This window comes from Tinamus guttatus, unplaced genomic scaffold, assembly GCF_059628265.1.
Source record: "Tinamus guttatus ecotype Peru unplaced genomic scaffold, ASM5962826v1 Tinamus_guttatus_pri_ptg001479l, whole genome shotgun sequence".
Classification (NCBI taxonomy): domain Eukaryota; kingdom Metazoa; phylum Chordata; class Aves; order Tinamiformes; family Tinamidae; genus Tinamus; species Tinamus guttatus.
The window spans coordinates 18,347-45,767 of record NW_028290013.1 but is presented as its reverse complement, the minus strand read 5'-3'; the positions used below and the strand labels follow the sequence as shown (position 1 = coordinate 45,767).

At 63.3% G+C, this 27,421-nt stretch overlaps 1 protein-coding gene across 1 annotated transcript in view; it reads left to right on the top strand.

The window, feature by feature from the left end:
* Positions 1-261: 261 nt before the first annotated feature.
* The window catches only part of LOC148590311 (neurexin-2-like), a gene marked incomplete at both ends in the record, with an annotated part of 41,921 nt that continues 14,761 nt past the window's right edge, over positions 262-27,421 (top strand). Inside the window, 12 exons of the mRNA XM_088539198.1 lie at positions 262-448; positions 656-724; positions 3,417-4,016; positions 7,477-7,494; positions 10,303-10,332; positions 11,339-11,404; positions 13,676-13,977; positions 15,356-15,379; positions 19,081-19,242; positions 20,963-21,368; positions 24,216-24,596; positions 26,632-26,835. Of these exons, the coding sequence (XP_088395324.1) occupies positions 262-448; positions 656-724; positions 3,417-4,016; positions 7,477-7,494; positions 10,303-10,332; positions 11,339-11,404; positions 13,676-13,977; positions 15,356-15,379; positions 19,081-19,242; positions 20,963-21,368; positions 24,216-24,596; positions 26,632-26,835 (2,449 nt within the window). The remainder of the gene's footprint in view (positions 449-655; positions 725-3,416; positions 4,017-7,476; positions 7,495-10,302; positions 10,333-11,338; positions 11,405-13,675; positions 13,978-15,355; positions 15,380-19,080; positions 19,243-20,962; positions 21,369-24,215; positions 24,597-26,631; positions 26,836-27,421) is intronic.

The window sequence follows — 27,421 nt, the reverse complement described above, 5'->3', positions numbered from 1 at the left end:
ATAGGGTTAAGCAGAGCCCCCCCCCGGTCCCTTGTGCCCCCCCCGGACGCCCTGGGCCCCCATAGGGTTAAGCAGAGCCCCCCGGTCCCTTGTCCCCCCCGGACGCCTGGGCCCCCATAGGGTTAAGCAGAGCCCCCCCCCCGATCCCTTGTCCCCCCCCCCCCGGACGCCTGGGCCCCCATAGGTTAAGCAGAGCCCCCCCCCGGTCCCTTGTCCCCCCCGGACGCCTGGGCCCCTCTGACGCCGTCTCCCCCCCCCCAGGTGCCGCTGGCCCCCCGGCCATGCAGTAGCCCCCGCGGTGGCCCCGGGGCTCTTGGGGACCCCATGGCCGGTGACGCCGCCACCGGGGGCCCCCCCGGCGCCGACGCGGAGGCCCGGGGAGGCCGGGAGGGTCGTCGCGACGCGGAGGCTCCTCGGGAGGCCGAGGTCCGTCGCGATATGGGAGCCCGCGAGACGTGGAGGCCCGTCCGGACCTGGAGGCTCGTCACGATATGGAGACTCGTCACGATAGGGGGGCCCAAGAACACATAGAGGCTCATCGCGATATGGAGGCCCAGCAAGGCATGGAGGCTCGTCGCGATATGGAGACTTGTCACGATAGGGAGGCCCGACGAGACACGGAGGGTCATCGCGATATGGAGACTTGTCGCGATAGGGAGGCCCAACGAGACACGGAGGGTCATCACGATATGGAGACTTGTCGCGATAGGGAGGCGCAGCGACGCACGGAGGCTCATTGCGATATGGAGACTTGTCACGATAGGGAGGCCCGACGAGGCACGGAGGGTCATCACGATATGGAGACTCGTCATGATAGGGAGGCCCAAGACACGGAGGCTCATCATGATATGGAGGCCCAACGACGCATGGAGGCTCATTGCGATATGGAGACTCGTCACGATAGGGAGGCCCAACGCGATACGGAGGCTCGTCGCGATATGGAGACCCACCACAGCCCCATGGACCGTGTGGAGGTCAAAGCCCTCCAAGGCTCCCAGGCCCCCCTGGACTCCACGGCCAATGTGGCCTCTACCCCCCGCCGAGACCCCCGGGGCCACCGAGACCCAAGGGGCACCGGGGCTTCGTGGGCTCCCCGGCCTCCCTGTCCCTCGAGGGCCACCAAGACGCGGAGGCCGCCGGAGCCTCCATGGCCTCTCGAGCCCCCGACGGCCTCCTGGCCGGCCGGGCCTCCGCGGGCCGCTCGGGACCCCGATGTCCCCAAAGCCACCAAGGTCCCGCAGAGCCTCTTGGCCACCAGAGCCCCGGAGCTGCCCCCGGCCACCACGAGGCACCCAAGGGTGGAGGTCCCCGGAGGCCCCGGGTGCCACCGAGTTGCCGCGAGCATCAAAGGCCCCAAACGCAGCAGGATGGGGAGGCCCGTGAAGGCCCCAGGTCTCCCCAGGCCTCCAAGGAGGCCAAGATGGACCGGAGGCCCAAGGAGCCCCAATGGCCAACGGAGCCTCCGAGAGGGACAGGGACACCAGGATGGACGGGGACATGAGGGTCCCCCAGCGCCAATGACCATGGGGACCCCAAGGGACACCAGGATGGACGGGACATGAGGGTCCCCCCAGCGCCAATGACCATGGGGACCCCCGGGGTGGCCAAGGACACCAAGATGGACCAAGACGGGGAGGTTCAACGAGCCCCAATGACCAATGGAGCCTCCGAGACGCACAGGGACACCAGGATGGACGGGGACATGAGGGTCCCCCCAGCGCCCATGGGGACCCCAAGGGACACCAAGATGCACCAAGACGTGAGGGTCCCCCCAGCGCCAATGACCATGGGGACCCCAAGGGACACCAGGATGGATGGGGACATGAGGGTCCCCCCAGCGCCAGTGGGGACCCCAAGGGACACCAAGATGCACCAAGACATGAGGGTCCCCCAAGGGCCAATGGGGACCCCCAGGGCGCCCCCCGTGTCACCCCGTCCCCTGCACAAGCGCCCGGTGCCACCCGCTTGGGTCCCCCCTGTCCCCCGTCTGGGGCTGGCGCTGCTGGCCCTGGGGACGCTGCTGGCCCCGGGCGCGGGTGGCACCGTCCCCACGATGTCCCCTCCGCCGCCTGCCCGTGTCCCCCATCCGGGGCTGCTGGCGCTGGGGACGGGCGTCACCGCGATGCCACCCGCCCGTGTCCCCAAGCTGCGCCTGGCACTGCTGACACTGGGGGCTCTGCTCACACCGGGTGCGAGTGGCACCGTCCCCGTCCCCACGTTGTCCCCACCGCCGCCCGCCCGTGTCCCCTCTGTCCCCTGTCTGGGGCTGCTGGTGCTGGGGACGGGTGTCACCGCGATGTCACCTGCCCGTGTCCCCAACCTGTCCCTGGCGCTGCTGACACTGGGGGCGCTGCTGGTCCCGGGCACGAGTGACACCGTCCCTGTCCCCACGGTGTCCCCAACGTCATTGGAGGAGGACACTGAGGACACGTCCCTGTCCCCGGGTCCATGGCTGGAGTTCGCGGGTGCGCCGGGGCAGTGGGCGCGCTACGGGCGCTGGGCGGTGGGTGCCACTGTCCCTGCAATGTTGCCCACCCGTGTCCCCCACTTGCACCTGGCACTGCTGACACTGGGGATGCTGCTGGTCCCGGGTGCAAGTGGCACCGTCCCGGTCCCCACGGTGTCCCCAACGTCCCCGGACGAGGACCCTGAGGATGCATCAATGTCCCCAGGCCCTTGGCTGGAGTTCGCGGGCGCGCCAGGGCAGTGGGCGCGCTACGGGCGCTGGGCGGCGGGTGTCACCGCGATGTCACCTGCCTATGTCCCCTCTCTGGGGCTGCTGGCACTGGGAACGGGTGTCACCGTGATGCCACATGCCCGTGTCCCCAACTTGCACCTGGCACTGCTGACACTGGGGATGCTCCTGGTCCCGGGTGCAAGTGGCACCGTCAGCATCCCCACGGTGTCCCCAACGTCCCCGGACGAGGACCCCGATGACCTGTCCCTGTCCCCAGGCCCTTGGCTGGAGTTCGCGGGCGCCCCGGGGCAGTGGGCGCGCTACGGGCGCTGGGCGGCGGGTGCCACTGTCCCCGCAATGTTGCCCACCCATGTCCCCCACTTGCATGTGGCGCTGCTGATGCTGGGGATGCTGCTGGTCCCAGGTGCAAGTGGCACCGTCAGCGTCCCCACAGTGTCCCCAACGTCCCCGGAGGAGGACCCTGAGGACACGTCCCTGTCCCCAGGCCCTTGGCTGGAGTTCGCGGGCGCCCTGGGGCAGTGGGCGCGCTACGGGCGCTGGGCGGCGGGTGTCACTGTCCCTGCAATGTTGCCCACCCGTGTCCCCCACTTGCACCTGGCACTACTGGCATTGGGGATGCTGCTCACCCCAGGTGCAAGTGACACCGTCCCGGTCCCCACGGTGTCCCCAACGTCCCCGGAGGAGGACCCCGAGGACACGTCCCTGTCCCCGGGTCCATGGCTGGAGTTCGCGGGCGCCCCGGGGCAGTGGGCGCGCTACGGGCGCTGGGCGGCGGGCGCGGGCGGCCGCCTGAGCTTCCGCCTGCGCACCACGGCGCGCCGGGGGCTGCTGCTCTACGCGGACGACGGCGGCGACTGCGACTTCGTGGAGCTGCAGCTGGCCGAGGGGCGGCTGCGGCTGCGCTTCGCGCTGGCCTGCGCGCCGCCCGCCACGGTGCGCGCGGCGGCCGCCGTGAGCGACGGGCGCTGGCACGCGGTGCGGGTGACGCGGCACGCGCGGCGCACGGCGCTGGCCGTGGACGGGGCGGCCGCGCGCGGGGCCGCCGTGCGCTCGCGCCGCGCGCACATGGCGCTGGCCAGCGACGTGTTCGTGGGCGGCATCCCGCCCGACGTGCGGCTCTCGGCGCTCACGCTGGCCTCGGCGCGCTACGAGGAGCCCTTCCGCGGCGCCCTGGCCGACCTGCGCATGGGCGGGCGGCCCGCGGCGCTGCTGGGCGCGCGCGGCGTCCGCGCCGCCGTCGGGGACGTCGATGGGGACATTGGGGACGTTGGCGACGGCGGCGACGGGCCCTGCCTGCACCCGCACGACTGCGCACAAGGTGAGCGCTGCGGCCGGCTGCGGGGTTGCAGCGACACGCGGGGTTGCGCCGTGCGTGGGGGCCATGCAGCAGCATGGGTGCATGCATGTGGGTCTTGCACCGGTGTGGAGGGTTGCACCAATGCGCGGGGTTGTGCCATGCGTGGGGGCCGTGCGGTGGTGTGGGTGCATGCATGGGGTGTTGCACCAATGTGGGGGGTTGTGATAATGGAGGTGTTGCACCAATGTGTGGGGTTTGCATCACTGTGGGGGGTTGCACCAACTTGGGGGGGTTGCAATAATGGGGGTGTTGCACCAATGTGGGGGGTTGCAGCGACGCGCGGGGTTGCGCCGTGCATGGGGGGCATGCAGCAGCATGGGTGCATGCATGTGGGTCTTGCACCAGTGTGGAGGGTTGCATCAATGTGGGGGGTTGCACCAACATGGGGGGGTTGCAATAATGGGGGTATTGCACCAATGTGGAGGGTTGCACCAATGCACGGGGTTGTGCCATGCGTGGGGGCCGTGCAGTGGTGTGGGTGCATGCATGGGGTGTTGCACCGATGTGGGGGGTTGTGATAATGGGGGTGTTGCACCAATGTGCGGGGTTGCAATGATGCGCGGGGTTGCGCCGTGCGTGGGGGCCATGCAGCAGCATGGGTGCATGCGTGTGGGTCTTGCAGCAGTGTGGAGGGTTGCATCAATGTGGGGGGTTGCGCCAACATGGGGGGGTTGCAATAATGGGGGTGTTGCACCAATGTGAAGGGTTGCACCAATGCGCGGGGTTGTGCCATGCGTGGGGGCCATGCAGTGGTGTGGGTGCATGCATGGGGTGTTGCACCAATGTGCGGGGTTGCACTAATGGGGGTGTTGCACTGATGTGGGGGGTTGCAATAATGGGAGTCTTGCATCAATGTGGGGAGTCGTGATAATGGGATTGTTGCACCAATGTGGGGGGTTGCACCAATGTGCGGGGTTGCGTCGTGCATGGGGGTCATGCGGTGGTGTGGGTGCATGCATGGGGTGTTGCACCCGTGTGGGGGGTTGCACCAATGTGGGGGGTTGCACCGATGTGTGGGGTTTCAATAACGGGGGTCCTTGCACCAATGTGGGGGGTTGCACCAACATGGGGTGTTGCAATAATGGGGGGGTTGCACCAATGTGGGGGGTTGCACCGTGCACAGGGGCCGTGCGCTGGTGTGGGTGCATGCTTGCGGTCTTGCACCAATGTGGGGGTTGCACCAATGTGCAGGGTTGCACCAACATGGGGGGGTTGCAATAATGGACGTGTTGCACCAATGTGAGAGGTTGCACCACTGTGCGGGGTTGCACCAATGCAGAGGTTTGCACCATGCATGGGGACCATGCATGGGGGTCTTGCACCAATGCGGGGAGTTGCAATAACGGGGGTGCTTGCACCAATGTGGGGGGTTGAACCAACATGAGGGGATTGCAGTAATGGGGGTGTTGCACCATTGTGAGGGGTTGCACCAATGCAGAGGTTTGCACTATGCATGGCCACCATGCACCAACATGAGTCCATGCACTGGAGTCTTGCACCAATGCGAGGGGTTGCACCAACGGGAGGGGTTCCAATAATGTGGGTTCTTGCACCAACATGGGCGTCTTGCCCCATGCATGGGATTTATGCACCAACATGGGCCCGTGCATGGGGCTTTGGCACCAATGGGAGGTTCTTGCACCAACACAGGGGACTTGCACTCTGCATGCGGTCCATGCAACACGTGTGGGGTTCTTGCACCAACATAGGGCTCTTGCACCAATGTGGGGTACTTGCACCAACGTGGGGGGCTTGCACCAATGCAGGGGGCCTGCAGCATGCATCAGTGCTGCTCCATGCATGGGGACACGTCCTTGTGGCCTTGCACGTTGCAGTGTCTCCTCTCCCCACGTGTCCCTTTGCATCCTCGTGTCCTTGCACGCTGCCCCTTGCACAGCCCTGTGCCTTTGTCCCCCGTGTTCCCCGGTTCCTGTGCACGTGCGTGTGCCCTGCCCATCCCCGTGCATCCCCTTGCACGTGTCCTTGTGCGTCCTCGTGCCCTTGTCTCCCCTTGCACGCGCCTGTGTCCTTGCACGCACCCGTGTCCTTGCAAAGCCCGTGTCCTTGCATGCACCCGTGTCCTTGCACAACCCCGTTGCTCTTGCACGCCCCCTTGTTCCCTTGCACGTGCCTGTGTCCTCACACGCACTCGTGTGTCCTTGAAGGTCCCCGGCGCCCTTGCACACGCCTGGACACCCGTGTCCTTGCACGCACCCGTGTCCTTGCAAATCCCATGTCCTTGCACGCACCCGTGTCCTTGCACAACCCCGGTGCCCTTGCACGCCCACGTGCAACACGAGGATGCTCCTGGCGTGGGGGTGAAGGAGGGTAGTTCCCCGGACGCCTGGGCCCCTCCAAGAGACACCCCCAACACACACACACACCCCGCACAACCCCCCCGGCAACACCCGTCCGCTGTCACCCCGGCGACCGCATCCCGGCAGCCCCCGTTGCCGGGGCAACGGCAGCGCCCTGGCAACCGGGATCTGTTGCCATGGCGATGGCTGCTCCGCCTGTTCCCCCCTCCCCGCCGCAGGCGGTTGCTCCGCGGCCGCCGCGTCCTTGAGGCTGCGGGTGTGCAAGGGGGGGGGAGGTTCTGTGTGTGCAAGGGGGTGTGCAACCCCCCCCCCCAGTGCATGACGGGGTGTGCAAGGCCTGGAAAAGGGTGCAACACCCCCCAACAGTGTGCAAATCCTCCCCCCCCCGGAAGTGCAACTGAGTGTGCAAAGCTCCTCAGGGTGCTTTGCACTAGTGTAACCCCCCCTGCCCAAAACAAGTGTGCAAACCCCCAGGGAGGGGCAATGGGATGTGCAAGGAAATCCTCCCCGCAGGTTGTGCAAACCTCACTGGGTGTGCAAAGGGGTGTGCAAACCGCCCCCCTAAGCCATGCAAACCCCCTTGGGTCGTGCAAACCTCACTGGGTGTGCAACGGGGTGTGCAAACTGCCCCCCCCAGTCTGTGCAAACCCCCTTGGGTTATGCAAACCTCACTGGGTGTGCAATGGGATGTGCAAACCGCCCCCCCCAGTCTGTGCAAACCCCCTTGGGTTATGCAAACCTCACTGGGTGTGCAATGGGATGTGCAAACCGCCCCCCCAGGCCGTGCACACCCCCTTGGGCCGTGCAAACCTCACTGGGTGTGCAACGGGGTGTGCAAACCCTGGCGGGTTGTGCAAGGGGCCGTGCAAACCCCTCCGGTCAGTGCAAACCGCCCCCCCAATCCCAGATTGGGGCCCGTGCAAACCCAGTTACCCCTCCGTGCACGCGCGTGTGCCCTGCTGTGCACGAGGGTCTCGCGGGCCTTGTGCAATGATCCACCTTGCACACGCGTGTGGTCGGGGGGGACTTTGCGGGGGGTTTTGCACGGGGTCACTAACGTCTCCCCCCTCTTTTTTCCCCCCCCCCCGCTGCCCCCCCCGCAGAGGAGCTCCCAGTGGAAGGTGAGAGGGAACCGCGCGTGCAAGGGGCGTGCAAATACGGGAGGGGGGCAAATAGAGGGGGATTGTGCAAATATAGGGGATGTGCAAATATGGGGTGCATGCAAATACAGGGGGGTTGTATGGGGAGCATGCAAATACAGGGGGGTTCTGCAAATATGGGGTGCAAATATAGGGGTTGTGCAAATATAGGGGTTGTGCAAATATAGGGGGGTTGTGCAAATATAGGAGGGTTGTGCAAATATGGGGAGCATGCAAATACAGGGAGTGTGCAACTATGGGGGGGCTAATATGGAGATGCAAATATAAGGGGTGTGCAAACATAAAGAGCGTGCAAATATGGGGGTGCAAATATAGCGGGCTGTGCAAATACAGGGGGTATGTAAATATAGGGAGAATGTGCAAATATAGGGGGGTGTGCGAGTATAGAGGGTGTGCAAATATGGGGGGGTTGTGCTAATATGGGGGTGTGCAAATATAGGGGTTGTGCAAATATAAGGGGGTTGTGCAAATATAGGGGTTGTGCAAATGCAGGAAGGGCTGTGCAAGCAGCAGGGGGTGTGCAATGTGTGGGGGTGTGCAAGGATGGGGGGGTCGTGCAAAATGGGGGGTTTTGCACCAACCAGGGCCCCCCCCAGGCCCTCGTGTCGCTCTTGTGCAAGCCGGGGGCGGGGGGGGGTCACGCACAAGAGCGTGCAGGGGTTCCCACTGGCCCCGCCCCCTGGGATGACATCATCCCAACTGCACCAATGGGGAGCGGCCATGCAAATGAGGGAGGCAGCGCGGCCAATGAGCTGCAGCAGATTGATCGTGGGGGAGGAGGAAGCAGGTGCTGGGGCGGGGCTATGCAAATGAAGGGCGCCGGGCAGCCAATGGAGTGGTGGTACCAGTGGGCGGGGCTTGCACGAGGGCCGTGCAATGGGGGGGGCGGGGAGGGGACACGTCCCCGTGTGACACTGGTGGCTGCTGCCCCCCCCCCGTGTATGAGGTCAGCAGCATCGTGCAAGGCCTTGTGCAAGGCCTCGTGCAAGGCCTCGTGCAAGGCCTCGTGCAAGGGCTAGTGCAAGGGCTTGTGCAAGGCCTCGTGCAAGGGCTTGTGCAAGGTCTTGTGCAAGGCTGCCCATGTGCAAGACTGCCCCCGTGCAAGGCCGCGTGCAAGGGCACTGTATTTGTGCAAAGGCCTGTGCATGGCGGGCTTCCTTGTGCAAGGCCGCCCCCATGCAAGTCCTCGTGCAAAGCAGCCATATGTGTGCAAGGCCCCTTGCAAGGCCTTGTTCAAGCCCTCGTGCAAGGCCGCCCCCGTGCAAGGCCATCCCTGTGCAAGGCCTCGTGCAAGCCTTGTGCAAGGCTGTCCCCGTGCAAGGCCTTGTGCAAGGCCTCGTGCAAGGGCACTGTTCTTGTGCAAAGGCCTGTGTATGCGGGCATCCTTGTGCAAGGCTGCCGCCGTGCAAGGCCTCATGGAAAGCTACTGTATTTGTGCAAGGCCCTGTGCACGGTGGGAATCCTTGTGCAAGGCCGTCCCCGTGCAAGGCCTTGTGCCAGGTCCCCATATTTGTGCAAAGCCTTTTGCACAGCAGGCATCCTCGTGCAAAGCCCCCATATCAGTGCAAAGCCCTGTGCACAGCAGACATCCTCGTGCAAGGCCGGCCCTGTGCAAGGCCTCGTGCAAAGCAGCCATGTGCGTGCAAGGCCCCGTGCCAGGCCCGCTGCCCTCGTGCAGGGCCCTGTGCAAGGTCACCATATTTGTGCAAAGCCTTTTGCACGGCGGGTATCCTTGTGCAAGGCTGTCCCTGTGCAAGGCCTTGTGCAAGGTCACCGCATTTGTACAAAGCCTTTTGCACGGTGGGTATCCTCGTGCAAGGCCCTCATATCAGCACAAAGCCCTGTGCACGGCGGGCATCCTTGTGCAAGGTTGTCCCTGTGCAAGGCCTTGTGCAAGGTCACCGTATTTGTGCAAAGCCTTTTGCACGGCAGTCATCCTCGTGCAAGTCCTTGTGCAAAGCCCCCAGTGAGCCCCCATATCAGTACAAAGCCCCGTGCAAAGCAGCCATGTGTGTGCAAGGCCGTCCACGTGCAAGGCGTTGTGCAAAGTCACCATATTTGTGCAAAGCCTTTTGCACGGCGGTTATCCTCGTGCAAGCCCTTGTGCAAAGCCCCCATATCAGTACAAAGCCCCGTGCAAAGCAGCCATGTGTGTGCAAGGCCGTCCGCGTGCAAGGCCTTGTGCAAAGTCACCGTATTTGTGCAAAGCCTTTTGCACGGCGGTTATCCTTGTGCAAGCCCTTGTGCAAAGCCCCCATATCAGTACAAAGCCCCGTGCAAAGCAGCCATGTGTGTGCAAGGCTGTCCGCGTGCAAGGCGTTGTGCAAAGTCACCATATTTGTGCAAAGCCTTTTGCACGGCAGGCATCCTCGTGCAACGCCTCGTGCAAGGCCGCCCCCGTGCAAGCCCCCGTGCAAAGCAGCCGTACGCGTGCAAGGCCCCGTGCAAGGCGCCATCCCCGTGCGAGGCCGCCGGCTCCGTGCACCCCCCCGCTTGCACCCCCCCCGTCACCAATTTTGGGGGAAAACGAAGCATTTTGGCGATGCTTCCCCCCCGCGGCCGCGTGCGTCCGGCATCCCCGTGCGATGCCTGTCACAAGTTCAAGTGACTTTGTCACTTTGTCACTAAGTGACTTTGTGGCTGGGGGCGCCCCCCCCCTCACGCCTCTTCTCTTTTTCCCTTTTCTTTCGCTTTTTCCCCCGTTTTCCCCTGGGTTGTGTCGTGTCCCCCCCTTTTCTCTCTCTTCCTCCCGCTGTCCCTGTCCCCAAGGTCCTGCTCACCTGATGCTAAGCAGCCAAGGTATGACCCCCCCATGCGCGTGCAAGCCCGCGTGCAAGCCCGCGTGCAAACCGCATGTGAGCCCTCGTGCAAAGGCTTGTGCAACCCTCTGTGAGCCCTCGTGCAAAACCTCGTGCAAGCCCTCGTGCAAACAGCATGTGTGCCCTCGTGCAAAAGCTTGCGCAACCCCCTGGGAGCCCTTGTGCAAGCCCTTGTGCAAACTGCATGTGTGCACTCATGCAAAAGCTTGCGCAATCCCCTGGGAGCCGTCGTGCAAGCCCTCGTGCAAACAACGTGTGCCCTTGTGCAAAGGCTTGTGCAACCCTCTGTGAGCCCTCGTGCAAGTCCCCATGCAAACAACGTGTGTACCCTTGTGCAAAGGCTTGTGCAACCCCCTGGGAGCCCTTGTGCAAGCCCTTGTGCAAACTGCATGTGTGCACTCATGCAAAAGCTTGCGCAACCCCCTGGGAGCCCCCGTGCAAACCACATGTGAGCCCTCGTGCAAAGCCTCGTGCAACCTGCATGTGAGCCCTCGTGCAAGCCCTCGTGCAAAACTGCTTGCAGCCGGAGTGTGAACCCTCGTGCAACTGCTTGCACGAATCCTGGTGCAAACTGCGTGCAAGCCCTCGTGCAAACCCTGTGCAACCCCCCCGTGCAACCCGCGTGTGAACCCTCGTGCAAACCCTCGTGCGACGGGTCCCCCCCCCGCTGCTCCCTTCCCCGCCCCCCCCTCGCACGGGGACGCCCCCCCCGCCTTGCACGGGGATTGCGGGGGGGGTCCCCTTGCACGGAGCTGGCTGGAGCGTGCAAGCGTGCAAACGCCCCCCCCCACCCTCCGCTCCTTGCACGGAGCCCCCCCGGACGCCTGGGCCCTGGGGGGGGGTAAAGGGGAGAGGGGGGGTCTCTCCCGGACGCCTGGGCCCCCCCCGGACGCCGGGGCCCTGGGACAGAGGCTGTGGGGGGGGAGGGGGTCTCTCCCGGACGCCGGGGCCCCCCCGGCCGCGCTCACCCCCCCCGTCTCGCCCAGGGCCCGCCGAGGTCGCCGAGGGGGGGCCCGGCCCCGGCGCCGCCGACAGCCAACAGGCACCCAAGGGTGAGTGCGGCCCGGACGCCTGGGCCCCCGCCGCCCCGTGCGACCCCCGGGGCCCAGGCGTCCGGCGTGCAAGCGTGTAACGCGTGTGGGTGCAACGCGTGGCGGTGCAACGTGTGTTGGTGCAACACGTGTGGGTGCAACGCGTGTCGGTGCAATGCATGTCGGTGCAATGTGTGTTCATGCAACGCGTGTCGGTGCAATGTGTGTTCATGCAACGCGTGGCGGTGCAATGTGTGTTGGTGCAACACGTGTGGGTGCAACGCATGTCAGTGCAATGCATGTCGGTGCAACGTGTGACGGTGCAACGCGTGTCGGTGCAATGTGTGCCCGTGCAACGCGTGTCGGTGCAATGCGTGTCGGTGCAGCGTGTGACGGTGCAACGCGTGTCAGTGCGATGCATGTTGGTGCAAGACGTGTTGGTGCAACGCTGTCTGTGCAATCCGTGTTGGTGCAACGCGTGTTAGTGCAACATGTCAGTGCAACACACATTGGTGCAATGCATGTTTGTGCAACACGTGTCGGTGCAACATGTGTCGGTGCAATGCGTGTTGGTGCAATGGATATTGGTACAGCACGTGTCAGAGCAAGGCGTGTTGGTGCAACGCATGTCTGTGTAATCCATGTCGGTGCAATGCATGTTAGTGCAACATGTATCAGTGCAACACATATCGATGCAATGCATGTTTGTGCAACACATGTCGGTGCGACGCGTGTTGGTGCAACGCATGTCCATGCAGTGTGCATCAGTGAAACATGCTGATGCAATGGCATTGGTGCAACGTGCATCCGTGCAATGCATTTTGGTGCAATGTGCGTCCATGAAACATGCTGATGCAATGGCGTTGGTGCAATGTGCGTTGGTGCAGCATGCATCGGTGCAACGTGCATTGATGCAATGCATGTTGGTGCAACATGTGTTGGTGAAGCATGCTGATGCAATGGCGTTGGTGCAACGTGCATCCGTGCAATGCATGCTGGTGCAACGGCGTCGTTGCAATGCGTGTTGGTGCAAAATGTGCTGATGCAATGTCTTCAGTGCAACGTGCATCAGTGCAATGCATATTAGTGCAATGTGCGTCGGTGCAACATGTGCTAATGCAATGCATTCTGTGCAACGTGCATCAGTGAAACGCACTGATGCAATGGCGTCGGTACAACGTGCATCCATGCAATGCCTGTTGTTGCAAGTGAAGTGTGCTGATGCAATGGCGTTGGTGCAACGTGCATCCACGCAATGCCTGCTCGTGCAACATGCGTCGCGGCAACGTGCATCCATGCAATGCTTGTTCATGCAACATGCATCAGTGAAATGTGCTGATGCAATGGCATCGGTGCAACATGCATCCATGCAATGCCTGCTCGTGCAACACGTGTCGCTGCAACGCTCATCTATGCAATGCCTTCAGTGCAATGTGTGTTGGTGAAGCATGCTGATGCAATGGCGTCAGTGCAACATGCATCTGTGCAATGCGTGTCTGTGCAACGTGCATCAGTGAAACGTGCTCATGCAATGGCGTCGGTACAACGTGCATCCATGCAATGCCTGTTGTTGCAAGTGAAGTGTGCTGATGCAATGGTGTCGGTGCAATGTGCATCCATGCAATGCCTGCTTGTGCAACACGCATCGCTGCAACGCGCATCCATGCAATGCTTGTTCGTGCAACATGCATCAGTGAAATGTGCTGATGCAATGGCGTCAGTGCAACATGCATCCACACAATGCCTGCTCGTGCAACATGCGTCGCTGCAACGTGCATCCATGCCATGCTTGTTTGTGCAACGTGCATCCATGCAATGCTTGTTTGTGCAACACGCATTGCTGCAACATGCTCTCATGCAATGCTTGTTCATGCAACATGCGTCGCTGCAACGTGCATCCATGCAATGCTTGCTCGTGCAATGTGCATACATGCAATGCCTTCAGTGCAATGTGTGTTGGTGAAGCATGCTGATGCAATGGCGTTGGTGCAACGTGCATCCGTGCAATGCATGTTGGTGCAACGTGCATCAGTGAAACGTGCTGATGCAATGGTGTCGCTGCAACATGCATCCATGCAATGCCTACTCGTGCAACACGTGTCACTGCAACGTGCATCCATGCAATGCTTGCTCGTGCAATGTGCGTACATGCAATGCCTTCAGTGCAATGTGTGTTGGTGAAGCGTGCTGATGCAATGGCGTTGGTGCAACGTGCATCTGTGCAATACATGTTGGTGCAACGCGCATCCTTGCACCGCCCCTCGCCGCAACCCGCCGCAACCCGCCCCGCAGGCAAAGCCGAGTACGTGGCCACCTTCCGCGGCGCCGAGTTCTTCTGCTACGACCTGTCGCACAACCCGATCCAGAGCAGCGCGGACGAGCTGACGCTGTCGTTCCGCACGCTGCAGCGCAACGGGCTGCTCCTGCACACGGGCAAGTCGGCCGACTACGTGAACCTGTCGCTCAAGAGCGGCGCCGTGTGGCTCGTCATCAACCTGGGCTCGGGCGCCTTCGAGGCGCTCGTGGAGCCCGTCAACGGCAAGTTCAACGACGACGCCTGGCACGACGTGCGCGTCACCCGCAACCTGCGCCAGGTAGGGGACGGGCGCCTGGGCCCTTCGCTTGGGGGCCCCGGACGCCTGGGCCCTTTTTTTGGGGTCCCCCGGACGCCTGGGCCCCTTGGGCTTTAGGGGTCTCCCGGTGCCCAGAGCCCCTTGGTCGGGTGGGATTTGGGGTCCTTGGGTGGGATCTTGGACACTGGGGTCCCTTCTTGGTTCCCCCGGACGCCTGGGCCCCTTGGTCTTTAAGTGTCCCCTGTTGCCCAGAGCCTCTTGGTCGGGTGGGATTTGGAGTCCTTGGGTGGGATCTTGGGGTCCCTTCTTGGGTCCCTCAGATGCCTGGGCCCTTCGCTTGGGGTCGCCCCGGACGCCTGGGCCCTTTTTTTGGGGTCCCCCAGTTGCCTGGGCCCCTTGGTCTTTAGGGGTCCCCTGTTGCCCAGAGCCTCTTGGTTGGGTGGGATTTGGGGTCCTTTCTTGGGTCCCCCGGACGCCTGGGCCCCTTTGTCTTTAGGGGTCCCCCGGTGCCCGGAGTCCCTTGGTTGGGTGGGATTTGGGGTCCTTGGGTGGGATCTTGGACACTGGGGTCCCTTCTTGGTTCCCCCGGACGCCTGGGCCCTTTTTTTGGGGTCCCCCGGACGCCTGGGCCCCTTGGTCTTTAAGTGTCCCCTGTTGCCCAGAGCCTCTTGGTTGGGTGGGATTTGGGGTCCTTGGGTGGGATCTTGGGGTCCCTTCTTGGGTCCCTCAGATGCCTGGGCCCTTTGCTTGGGGTCGTGCCGGACGCCTGGGCTCTTTTTTTGGGGTCCCCCAGTTGCCTGGGCCCCTTGGTCTTTAGGGGTCCCCTGGTGCCCGGAGTCCCTTGGTTGGGTGGGATTTGGGGTCCTTGAGTGGGATCCCGGGGTGCCTTTTTGCATGGGGGTCCCGGACGCCTGGGCCCCTTCATGGGTGGGATTTGGGGACCTCGAGTGGGATCCAGGACACTGGGGGCCCCTTCTTGGGTGGGGTCCCCGGACGCCTGGGCCCCTTCCCTGGTCTCCTATGGAATTGGGGGGGGGGATCCCCGGACGCCTGGGCCCCTCCCCGCTGGGTGTGTGTGTGGGGGGGACACTTTGGGGGGGGGGGAGACAAGAGGGACCCCCATAATTGGGGGGACCCCCCCTCTAACGAGGTCTCTGCTTCCCCCGCGCACGACGACGGCCCCTCGTGCAAGCCCCGCCCCCTCGTCGTGCAAGCCCCGCCCCCCGTGTGTGTCTGTTGCCACTAACCCGCTTGGCCCCAAAACTAACTGCCCCCCAACTAACAACCCCCCCTAACTAACTACCCCCCCACTAACTACCCCCCAACTAACTGCCCCCCAACTAACCGCCCCCCCGGACTAACCGCCCCCGCTCTCTGTTCTGCCCCGCGGCCCCCGCAGCACGCGGGCATCGGACACGCTATGGTAAACAAACTGCACTACCTGGTAGATATCGCCGCTTCTCTCTCCTCTTCTCGGGCGGCCCAGGACCCCCCCGGACCCCCCCTCTATTGCACCCCCTTTGTTTTGGTATCCTTTTAATTGCACCCCCCCTTTTTTGTTGCATCCTTTTAATTGCACCCTTTTTTTGCATTAATTGCATCCTTTTTTGCATTCTTTTAATTGGACTTCTTTTTTGCATTAATTGCATCTTTTTGCATTCTTTTAATTGCACCTCCTTTTTTGCATTCTTTTAATTGCACTTTTTTGCATTCTTTTAATTGCACCCTTTTTTGCATTAATTGCACCCTTTTTTGCATCCTTTTAATTGCACCTTTTTCATCCTTTTTATTGCACTCTCTTTTTCATCCTTTTTATTGCACCATTTTTTGCATCCTTTTTATTGCACCCTTTTTTGCATCCTTTCAATTGCACCCTTTTTTGCATTAATTGCACCCCCTTTTTTGCATCCTTTTAATTGCACCTCTTTTTCATCCTCTCTATTGCACCTGTTTTTGCATCCTTTTTATTGCACCCCTTTTTGCATTCTGTTTATTGCACCCCTTTTTCATCCTTTTTATTGCACCCCTTTTTTTTGCATCCTTTTTACTGCACCCCTTTTACTTTGCGCCACTCTCTTTGCACCGTTCGGCTTTTTGCAACCTTCATTGCAACATTTTGGGCACCACTTTTATTTTTTGCACCGTTTTTGTTTTGCAACTTTGCAATATTTTTCTTTTGCACTTTTTTCTTTTTTTTGCATCCTTTTTATTGCACACCTTTTGTTTTGCACCGCTTTGTTTGCACTCTTCAGCTTTTTGCAACCTTCCTTGCAACTTTGGGCACCAGCACTTTTGTTTCGCACATTTCTTTCTGCAAATTTTTTTTGCAACACTTTTTGCATCATTTTTGCTTTGCAACTTTGCAACTCCTTCCTTCCTTCCTTCCCTTTTTTGGGCTTTTTGGCCCAATTTTATGCTTGCACCACTTTCATTTTTGCACCGTTTTCTCCTACTCTTCCAAACACATTTTGTGCCTTTTTCCCCCTCTTTTTGCATCATTTTCTGCACATTTTGGGCACCCCCGTTGTGCCTGCGCCGTCACTTTGCACCTTTTTGTGCCTTTTTTGCACCATTTCCCTCCTCCTCTCATTCATTGCTGGTTTTTACATTCCTTTATAATTTCTATTTTTCCAGTTTATTTTTGCCAATTTTACAATATTTTTCGTTTCTCCTCTTTCTTCTCATCCCTCCCCCCGTTTTCGTTTTCTTTTTGTCCTTTTCTTTCCTTTTTAGCCCGTTTCCGCCCGCCCCCCCCGCACCCTGCTGCCCCCCCCGCCTTGTGCAGCCCGGGGCCTTGCACGCGCCTTGCACGCCCCTTGCACCCATTGCACACTCCTTGCACCCATTGCACACTCCTTGCACACTCGTTGCACGCCTTGTACACGCATTGCACGCTGCATTGCACCCATCGCACTCCCCGTTGCACGCCTTGCACGCCGCCTTGCACACCTTGCACACCGCCCCACGCGCTGCCTTCCTCCTCCTCCTCCTCGCACCCCAGGGCCGCTGGAGCAAGTGTGCAATTGCACAAGTGCCCCCACAGGGGTGCGTGTGCACAAGTGTGCAAGTGCACGGGGCTGTAGCGAGGCGCAGGCGTGCGCTGCAGTGCAGCTGCATTGCACAAGCGTGTGCATCCGTGCAGGGCTTTGCACGCACGCGTGGGTGTGCATTAGCGCCCACACGTGTGCAGGCATCTGCTGCGCCCCATGCACAGCCATGCACACGCGTGTGCAAAGCGGCGCCTGCAACGCAGAGCACCTGCATTTGAGTGTGCAAGGGGGGGCCCGTGCACAGTCACGATGCACCCCCGGCGCCCCCCGTGCACTCCAGCCCTTGCACATTTGCACACTTGCACGCTCGCCTTGCACATTTGCACACTTGCACACTCGCCTTGCACGCTCGCCTTGCACGCTCGCTCGTGTCGCGCGGCCCCACTAACAGCCCCCGCCACTAACAGCCGGTCTGAGCTTCACTAACACCCCCCGTGTCACCGTGTCACTGTTGTCACCACCGGCCCCTCCCCTGTGTCCTCCAGGTGTCACCCGGACGCCTGGGCCCCCCCGGGGGGGGGTTGTGTGTCCCGGGGGTCCCTGGGGGGCTCTGGTGCCCCCTTGCACGAGGCCCCTTTCACACTCACACGAGGCTCCAGACCCCCCTTGCACAAGTCCCCGTGCATTGTCACACAATGTCCCCACAGCTCCTTGCACAAGCCCTCGTGCACCCGCACACGAGGCCCTGTTCACACTCACATGTGGCCCTGTTCACACTCGCACACGAGTCTCCAGACACCCCTTGCACAAGTCCCTGGTGCATCTTTGCACAAGCCCTAGTGCACTATTGCAGAACGTCCCCGCAGCTCCTTGCACAAGTCCTCGTGCACCCGCACACGAGACCCCGTTCACACTCACACGAGGCTCCAGCCCCCTTTGCACAAGCTCCTGTTCCTCCTTGCACAAGCCCTAGTGCACACTCACATGCGGCCCCGTTCACACTCACACATCTCTGTGTCCCCCCATGTCCCCCTATGTCCCCGTGTCCCCCCGTGTCCCCCCATGTCCCCCCGTGTCCCCCCATGTCCCCATGTCCCCGTGCTGAACGTGGCTCTCATAGGTCTCCATCTCGGTGGACGGCATCCTCACCACCACGGGCTGTGCACACTCACACACAGCCCCATTCCTGTTCACACTCACACGCAGCCCCATGTCCCCATGTCCCCCCATGTCCCCGTGTCCTCATGTCCCCATGTCCCCCCATGTCCCCCCATGTCCCCATGTCCCCATGTCCCCCCATGTCCCCATGTCCCCATGTCCCCATGTCCCCCCATGTCCCCCCATGTCCCCATGTCCCCCCATGTCCCCATGTCCCCATGTCCCCATGTCCCCATGTCCCCCCATGTCCCCCCATGTCCCCATGCCCCCATGTCCCCATGTCCCCATGTCCCCATGCTGAGCACAGCTCTTGCAGGTCTCCATCTCGGTGGACGGCATCCTCACCACCACGGGCTGTGCACACTCACACGAGTCCCTGTGCACACTCACACTCACACTCAGCCCCGTGTCCCCATGTCCCCCCATGTCCCCATGTTCCCACATGTCCCCCCATGTCCCCACATGTCCCCCCATGTCCCCCCATGTCCCCATGTCCCCTCGTGTCCCCCCATGTCCCCCCATGTCCCCCCATGTCCCCATGTCCCCATGTCCCCATGTCCCCGTGCTGAACGCGGCTCTTGCAGGTCTCCATCTCGGTGGACGGCATCCTCACCACCACGGGCTGTGCACACTCACACGAGTCCCTGTGCACACTCACACTCACACACAGCCCCATGTCCCCCTGTGTCCCCCCATGTCCCCCCATGTCCCCATGCCCCCATGTCCCCATGTCCCCATGTCCCCATGCTGAGCACAGCTCTTGCAGGTCTCCATCTCGGTGGACGGCATCCTCACCACCACGGGCTGTGCACACTCACACGAGTCCCCGTGCACACTCACACTCACACGCAGCCCCATGTCCCCCCGTGTCCCCATGTCCCCATGTCCCCCCATGTCCCCATGTCCCCCCATGTCCCCCCATGTCCCCATGTCCCGGTCCCGGTCCCGGTCCCGGTTCTGAGCACAGCTCTTGCAGGTCTCCATCTCGGTGGACGGCATCCTCACCACCACGGGCTACACGCAGGAGGATTTCACCATGTTGGGCTCCGACGACTTCTTCTACGTGGGGGGCAGCCCCAACACGGCCGACCTGCCCGGCTCCCCCGTCAGCAACAACTTCATGGGCTGCCTCAAGGACGTGAGCGCGGGCGCCGTGGGGTGCAATGGGGCAGGGGTGCAATTGGGCAGGGATGCTGTGGGGCAGGGGGTGCAATGGGGTGCAATGGGGCAGGGGGTGCAATGGGGCAGGGGTGCAATGGGGTGCAATGGGACAGGGAGCAATGGGGCAGGGTGCAATGGGGCAGGGGGTGCCATGGGGCAGGGATGCTGTGGGGCAGGGGGTGCAATGGGGTGCAATGGGGCAGGGGGTGCAATGGGGCAGGGGGTGCTATGGGGTGCCATGGGGCAGGGCCCTATGGGGTACAATGGGGCAGGCGGTGCAGTGGGGTGCAATGGGGCAGGGTGCAATGGGCAGGGGTACAATGGGGCAGAGGATGCAGCGGTGCAGGGGGTGCAATGGGGCAGGGTGCAATGGGGTGCAATGGGACAGGGGGTGCAGTGGAGCAGGGGGTGCAGTGGGGCAGGGTGCAAGGGGGTGCAATGGGGCAGGGGTGCCATGGGGCAGAGAGTGCAATGGGGCAGGGGGTGCAATGGGGCAGGGGTGCAGGGGTGCAGTGGGGCCCCCGTGCCTGGCCCATATGCCCCATGCATGACCCAAATGCCCCCATGCATGACCCAAATGCCCCCGTGCGTGACCCAAATGCACCCTGCATGTCCCAAATGCCCCATGCATGTCCCAAATGCCCCATGCACGGCCCATACACCCCATGCACGGCCTGCACGCCCCATGCATGACCCAAATGCCCCATGCATGACCCAAATGCCCCATGCACGGCCTGCACGCCCCATGCATGACCCAAATGCCCCATGCATGACCCAAATGCCCCATGCACGGCCCGTACACCCCATGCATGACCCAAATGCCCCCATGCATGTCCCAAATGCCCCATGCATGGCCCAAATGCCCCATGCACGGCCTGTACACCCCATGCATGACCCAAATGCCCCATGCATGGCCCAAATGCCCCATGCACGGCCCGTACACCCCATGCATGACCCAAATGCCCCATGCATGATCCAAATGCCCCATGCACGGCCCATACACCCCATGCATGTCCCAAATGCCCCATGCATGGCCCAAATGCCCCATGCACGGCCCGTACACCCCATGCATGACCCAAATGCCCCATGCATGATCCAAATGCCCCATGCACGGCCCATACACCCCATGCACGGCCTGCACGCCCCATGCATGACCCAAATACCCCCATGCATGTCCCAAATGCCCCATGCATGGCCCAAATGCCCCATGCATGACCCAAATGCCCCCATGCACGACCCAAATGCCCCATGCATGACCCAAATGCCCCATGCATGACCCAAATGCCCCATGCACGGCCCACACACCCCATGCATGGCCTGCACGCCCCATGCATGACCCAAATGCCCCATGCATGACCCAAATGCCCCCATGCACGACCCAAATGCCCCATGCACGGCCTGTACACCCCATGCATGTCCCAAATGCCCCCATGCACGACCCAAATGCCCCCGTGCACGACCCAAATACCCCCATGCATGACCCAAATGCCCCCATGCACGACCCAAATGCCCCATGCACGGCCTGTACACTCCATGCATGACCCAAATGCCCCATGCACGGCCCATACACCCCATGCACGACCCAAATACCCCCATGCATGACCCAAATACCCCCATGCACGACCCAAATACCCCCATGCACGACCCAAATGCCCCCGTGCACCCCCCAACCGCCCCCTCCCCGCCCCCCGCTGCAGGTGATCTACAAGAACAACGACTTCAAGCTGGAGCTGTCGCGGCTGGCGCAGGAGGGCGACGGGCGCGTGCGGCTGCACGGGGCGCTGCGCTTCCGCTGCGAGGCCGTGGCGGCGCCGGCGCCCGTGGCCTTCGCGGCGCCCGACGCCTTCGTGGCGCTGGGGCCCTGGCGCGGCCGGCGCGCCGGCGCCGTCTCCCTGGACTTCCGCACCACGGAGCCCGACGGGCTGCTGCTGTTCGCGCAGGGGCGCGCGCCGCGGGCGCCCTACGTGGCGCTGGAGCTGCTGGACGGGCACCTCTTCCTGCTGCTGGACATGGGCGCCGGCGGCATCCGCGTGCGCGCCAGCGCCCGCAAGGTCACGGACGGGGAGTGGTGCCACGTGGACCTGCAGCGCGACGGGCGCAAGGGTGCGCGCGGGCGACGGGGGGGGAAGAGGGGTGTGTGCGTGCACGGCAGGTGTGCAAAAGGGGGTGCGAAAGGGGGTGCAATGGGTGTGCGTGCACCGCGGGCGTGCAAAAGGGTGTGCAAAAGGGGGTGCAATGGGTGTGCGTGCACCACGGGTGTGCAAGGGGTGTGCAAAAGGGGGTGCAATGGGTGTGCGTGCACGGCGGGTGTGCAAAAGGGGGTGCGAAAGGGGGTGCAATGGGTGTGCGTGCACCGCGGGCGTGCAAAAGGGTGTGCAAAAGGGGGTGCAATGGGTGTGCGTGCACCACGGGTGTGCAAGGGGTGTGCAAAAGGGGGTGCAATGGGTGTGCGTGCACGGCGGGTGTGCAAAAGGGGGTGCGAAAGGGGGTGCATGCAGGAGTGTGCAAAAGGGTGTGCAAAAGGGGGTGCAATGGGTGTGCGTGCACCACGGGTGTGCAAAAGGGGGTGCGAAAGGGGGTGCATGCAGCAGGAGTGTGCAAAAGGGGGTGCAAAAGGGTGTGCGAAAGGGGGTGCGAGGGGTGTGCGTGCGCGGCGGGTGTGCAAAAGGGGGTGCGAAAGGGGGTGCAAGGGTGTGCGTGCACGGCGGGTGTGCAAAAGGGGGTGCGAAAGGGGGTGCAAGGAGCGTGCGTGCACCGCGGGTGTGCGTGCAGCAGGAGTGTGCAAAAGGGGGTGCGAAAGGGGGTGCAAGGGGTGTGCGTGAACCACGGGTATGCAAGGGGTGTGCAAAAGGGGGTGCAATGGGTGTGCGTGCACCGCGGGTGTGCAAAAGGGGGTGCGAAAGGGGGTGCAAGGAGCGTGTGTGCACCGCGGGTGTGCACCGCGGGTGTGCAAAAGGGTGTGCATGCAGCAGGAGTGTGCAAAAGGGGGTGCAATGGGTGTGTGTGCACCATGGGTGTGCAAAAGGGGGTGCGAAAGGGGGTGCAAGGAGCGTGCGTGCACCGCGGGTGTGCGTGCAGCAGGAGTGTGCAAAAGGGGGTGCAAAAGGGGGTGCAAGGGGTGTGCGTGCACCGCAGGTGTGCAAAAGGGTGTGCAAAAGGGTGTGTGTGCAGCAGGGGTGTGCAAAAGGGGGTGCAAAAGGGGGTGCAATGGGTGTGCGTGCACCGCGGGCGTGCAAGGGGTGTGCAAAAGGGGGTGCATGCACCGCGGGTGTACAAAAGGGTGTGCAAAAGGGGGTGCAATGGGTGTGCATGCACCAGGAGTGTGCAAAAGGGGGTGCAAAAGGGTGTGCAAGCACCACGGGTGTGCGTGCAGCAGGAGTATGCAAAAGGGTGTGCATGCAGCAGGAGTGTGCAAAAGGGGGTGCAAAAGGGGGTGCAAGGGGTGTGCGTGCACCGCAGGCGTGCAAAAGGGTGTGAGTGCAGCAGGGGTGTGCAAAAGAGGGTACAATGGGTGTGCGTGCACCACAGGTGTGCGTGCAGCAGGAGTGTGCAGATGAGTGTGCAATGGGTGTGCGTGCACCATGGGTGTGCGTGCACCAAATTGGTGTGCATGCACCATGAGTGTGCATGCAGCAGGGGTGTGCAAAAGGGTGTGCAGTGGGTGTGCGTGCACCACAGGTGTGCATGCAGCAGGAGTGTGCATGCAGCAGGAGTGTGCAAAAGGGGGTGCAGTGGGTGTGCACCCCATGCACTTGTGCATCCGCACACCCCATGCACCCCATGCACCCCACACACCCCATGCACCCCATGCATCCGCACACCCCATGCACCCCATGCACCTGTGCATCCGCAGACCCCATGGACCCTGCACCCCCCCATGCACCCCACACCCCCCATGCACCCCGCACCCTCCACACCCCCCCCGCACCCCCAACCCATTCCCCCCTTCCCCCCCCGCAGGCTCGGTGTCGGTGAACAGCCGCAGCACCCAATGCACCCCATGCACCTTGCACACCCCACACATCCCATGCACCCCATGCATCTGCACACGCCATGCACCCCATACACCCCACACACCCCATGCACCCCACACACCCCATGCACCCCATGCACCCTGTGCATCTGTACACCCCATGCACCCCATACACCCCACACACCCCATACACCCCACACACCCCATGCACCCCATGCACCCCATGCATCTGCACACCCCATGCAGCCCATGCACCTTGCACACCCCATGCACCCTGCACACACCATGCACCCCCAACCCATTTTCCCCCCTTCCGCAGGCTCGGTGTCGGTGAACAGCCGCAGCACCCAATGCACCCCATGCACCTTGCACATCCCATGCACCCCATGCACCCCGCACCCCCAACCCATTCCCCCCAACCCATTTTCCCCCCTTCCGCAGGCTCGGTGTCGGTGAACAGCCGCAGCACCCAATGCACCCGATGCACCTTGCACACCCCATGCACCCCATGCACCCCATGCATCTGCACACGCCATGCACCCCATGCACCCCCTGCACCCCCAACCCATTTTCCCCCCTTCCGCAGGCTCGGTGTCGGTGAACAGCCGCAGCACCCAATGCACCCCATGCACCTTGCACACCCCACGCACCCCATGCACCCCATGCATCTGCACACGCCATGCACCCCATGCACCCCGCACCCCCAACCCATTCCCCCCGTTTTCCCCCTCCCTCTGCAGGCTCGGTGTCGGTGAACAGCCGCAGGACCCAATGCACCCGATGCACCTTGTACACCCCATGCACCCCATGCATCTGCACACCCCATGCACCCCATGCACCCCCTGCACCCCCAACCCATTTTCCCCCCCTTCCGCAGGCTCGGTGTCGGTGAACAGCCGCAGCACCCAATGCACCCGATGCACCTTGTACACCCCATGCACCCCCTGCACCCCCAACCCATTTCCCCCCTTCCGCAGGCTCGGTGTCGGTGAACAGCCGCAGCACCCCGTTCCTGGCGAGCGGCGACAGCGACACCCTGGAGCTGGACTCGGAGCTGTTCGTCGGGGGGCTCCCCGCGGCCATGGGGGCGACGCTGCCCCCCGCGCTCTGGACGGCGACGCTGCGCCGGGGCTTCGTGGGCTGCGTGCGCGACCTCTTCGTGGACGGCCGCAGCCGCGACCTGGCGGCGCTGGCGGCGGCGCAGGCGGCCCCGGCCGTGGCCCCCGCGTGCGCCCGGCGGCCGCCCCGGCTCTGCGCCGCGGGGCCCTGCGGCCACGGCGGCCTCTGCCGCGAGGGCTGGAACCGGCCGCTCTGCGACTGCCTCCCCACCGGCTACCTGGGGCCGCGCTGCGAGACAGGTGCGCCCGGACGCCGGGGCCCCTTTTGTGCGCCCGGACGCCGGGGCCCCTTTGGGGATAGGGGAGGGAAGGGGAAGGGTACCCGGACGCCGGGGCCCCTTTTGTGCGCCCGGACACCTGGGCCCCTTTGGGGATAGGGGAGGGAAAGGGGGGGTTGCACCCGGACGCCGGGGCCCCTTTGGGGATAGGGGAGGGAAAGGGGGGGATTGCACCAGGACGCCAGGGCCCCTTTTTGGGATAGGGGAGGGGTACCCGGACACCGGGGCCCCTTTTGTGCGCCCGGACACCTGGGCCCCTTTGGGGATAGGGGAGGGAAGGGGGGGATTGCACCAGGACGCCAGGGCCCCTTTTTGGGATAGGGGAGGGGTACCCGGACGCCAGGGCCCCTTTTGTGCGGCCCGGATGCCGGGGCCCCTTTGGGGATAGGGGAGGGAAAGGGGGGGTTTCACCCGGACGCCGGGGCCCCTTTGGGGATAGGGGAGGGGTACCCGGATGCCTGGGCCCCTTTGGGGATAGGGGAGGGAAGGGGGGGATTGCACCCGGACGCCTGGGCCCCTTTGCAGGGAGGGGGGGGTTGCACCAGGACGCCAGGGCCCCTTTTTGGGATAGGGGAGGAGTACCCGGACTCGGGCCCCTTTTGTGCGGCCCGGACGCCTGGGCCCCTTTGGGGATAGGGGAGGGAAGGGGGGGGTTGCACCCGGACACCAAGGCCCCTTTTGTGCACCCGGATGCCTGGGCCCCTTTGCACAGAATGGGGGTTGCACCCAGACGTCTGGGCCCCTCTGGGGATAGGGGATGGGTACCCGGACACCTGGGCCCCTTTGGGATTGGGGGGGGCAGTCGGATGCCTGGACATTTTGGGGATGGGGAGGGGGGGGTTACACTGGGACGCCTGGGCCCCCTGCTGCAAACTCAGGGACCTCCTGCACCTTGGGATGCAGGAACAGCGGGGGATGCAGGAACAGGGGGATACAGGAATAGGAAGGATACAGGAATGGGGGGATGCAGGACCGGGGGGATGCAGGAATGGGGGGATGCAGGAACAGGGGAATGCAGGCATGGGAAGGATGCAGGAATGGGGGGATGCAGCAATGGAGGGATGCAGGAATGGGGGGATGCAGGAACAGGGGGATGCAGGCATGCGAAGGATACAGGCATGGGAACGACGCAGGAATGGGGGGATGCAGCAATGGGGGGATGCAGGAATGGGGGGATGCAGGAATGGGGGGATGCAGGACCAGGGGGATGCAGGAATGGGGGGATGCAGCAATGGGGGGATGCAGGAATGGGGGGATGCAGGAATGGGGGGATGCAGGACCGGGGGGATGCAGGAACAGGGGAATGCAGGCATGGGAAGGATGCAGGAATGGGGGGATGCAGCAATGGAGGGATGCAGGACTGGGGGGATGCAGGAATGGGGGGATGCAGCAATGGGGGGATGCAGGCATGGGAAGGATACAGACATGGGAACGATGCAGCACTGGGGGGATGCAGCAATGGGGGGATGCAGCAATGGGGTGATGCAGCAATGGGGGGATGCAGCAATGGGGGGATGCAGGAATGGGGAGATGCGGCAATGGGGGGATGCAGGAACAGGGTGATGCAGCACTGGGGGGATGCAGGAATGGGGGGATGCAGCAATGGAGGGATGCAGGACTGGGGGGATGCAGGAATGGGGGGATGCAGCAATGGGGGGAGATGCAGCAATGGGGGGATGCAGCAATGGGGGGATGCAGCAATGGGGTGATGCAGCAATGGGGGGATGCAGCAATGGGGGGATGCAGCAATGGGGAGATGCGGCAATGGGGGGATGCAGCACTGGGGGGATGCAGGAATGGGAAGGATACAGACATGGGAACGACGCAGCAATCGGGGGATGCAGCACTGGGGGGATGCAGCAATGGGGGGATGCGGCAATGGGAAGGATGCAGGAACAGGGGGATGCAGCACTGGGGGTTGCCGGACCCGGCCGCGCGCGGGGACCTCGACGCGGCACCCGGACGCCGGGGCCCGGCTGACGGCGGCGCTCGCGCAGAGGCGGCCGTGCTCAGCTACGACGGCTCCATGTACCTCAAGATGGGGCTGCCGGGGCCCGCGGCCACCGAGGCCGAGGACGTGGCCCTGCGCTTCATGTCCCCGCGCGCCTACGGGCTGGTGCTGGCCACCACGTCGCGGCAATCGGCCGACACGCTGCGGCTCGAGCTGGACGGCGGCCGCATGAAGCTCACCGTGAACCTGGGTGAGCGCCGCGCGTGTGCGAGGGGGGGCGTGTGCAAGGGGGGCGCGTGTGCAAGGGGGGGTGCGTGTGCAAAGGGGGGCGTGTGCAAGGGGGGCATGTGCAAGGGGGGCGCATGTGCAAGGGGGGTGCGTGTGCAAGGGGGGTGCGTGTGCAAGGGGGTGCGTGTGCAAGGGGGGGGCGTGTGCAGGGGGGGCGTGTGCAAGGGGGGGCATGTGTGCAAAGGGGGGCGTGTGCAAGAGGGTGCACGTGCAAGGGGGGTGCGTGTGCAAGGGGGTGCGTGTGCAAGGGGGTGCGTGTGCAAGGGGGGGGCGTGTGCAAGGGGGGGTGCGTGTGCAAGGGGGGGCATGTGCAAGGGGGCACGTGTGCAAGGGGGGGCATGTGCAAGGGGGGCATGTGCAAAGGGGAGCACGTGTGCAAGGGGGTGCCTGTGCAAGGGGGGTGCGTGTGCAAGGGGGGCGTGTGCAAAGGGGGGTGTGTGTGCAAGGGGGTGCGTGTGCAAGGGGGGCACGTGTGCAGGGGGGCCACGTGTGCAAGGGGGGTGCATGTGCAAGGGGGCGCGTGTGCAAGGGGGGTGCATGTGCAAGGG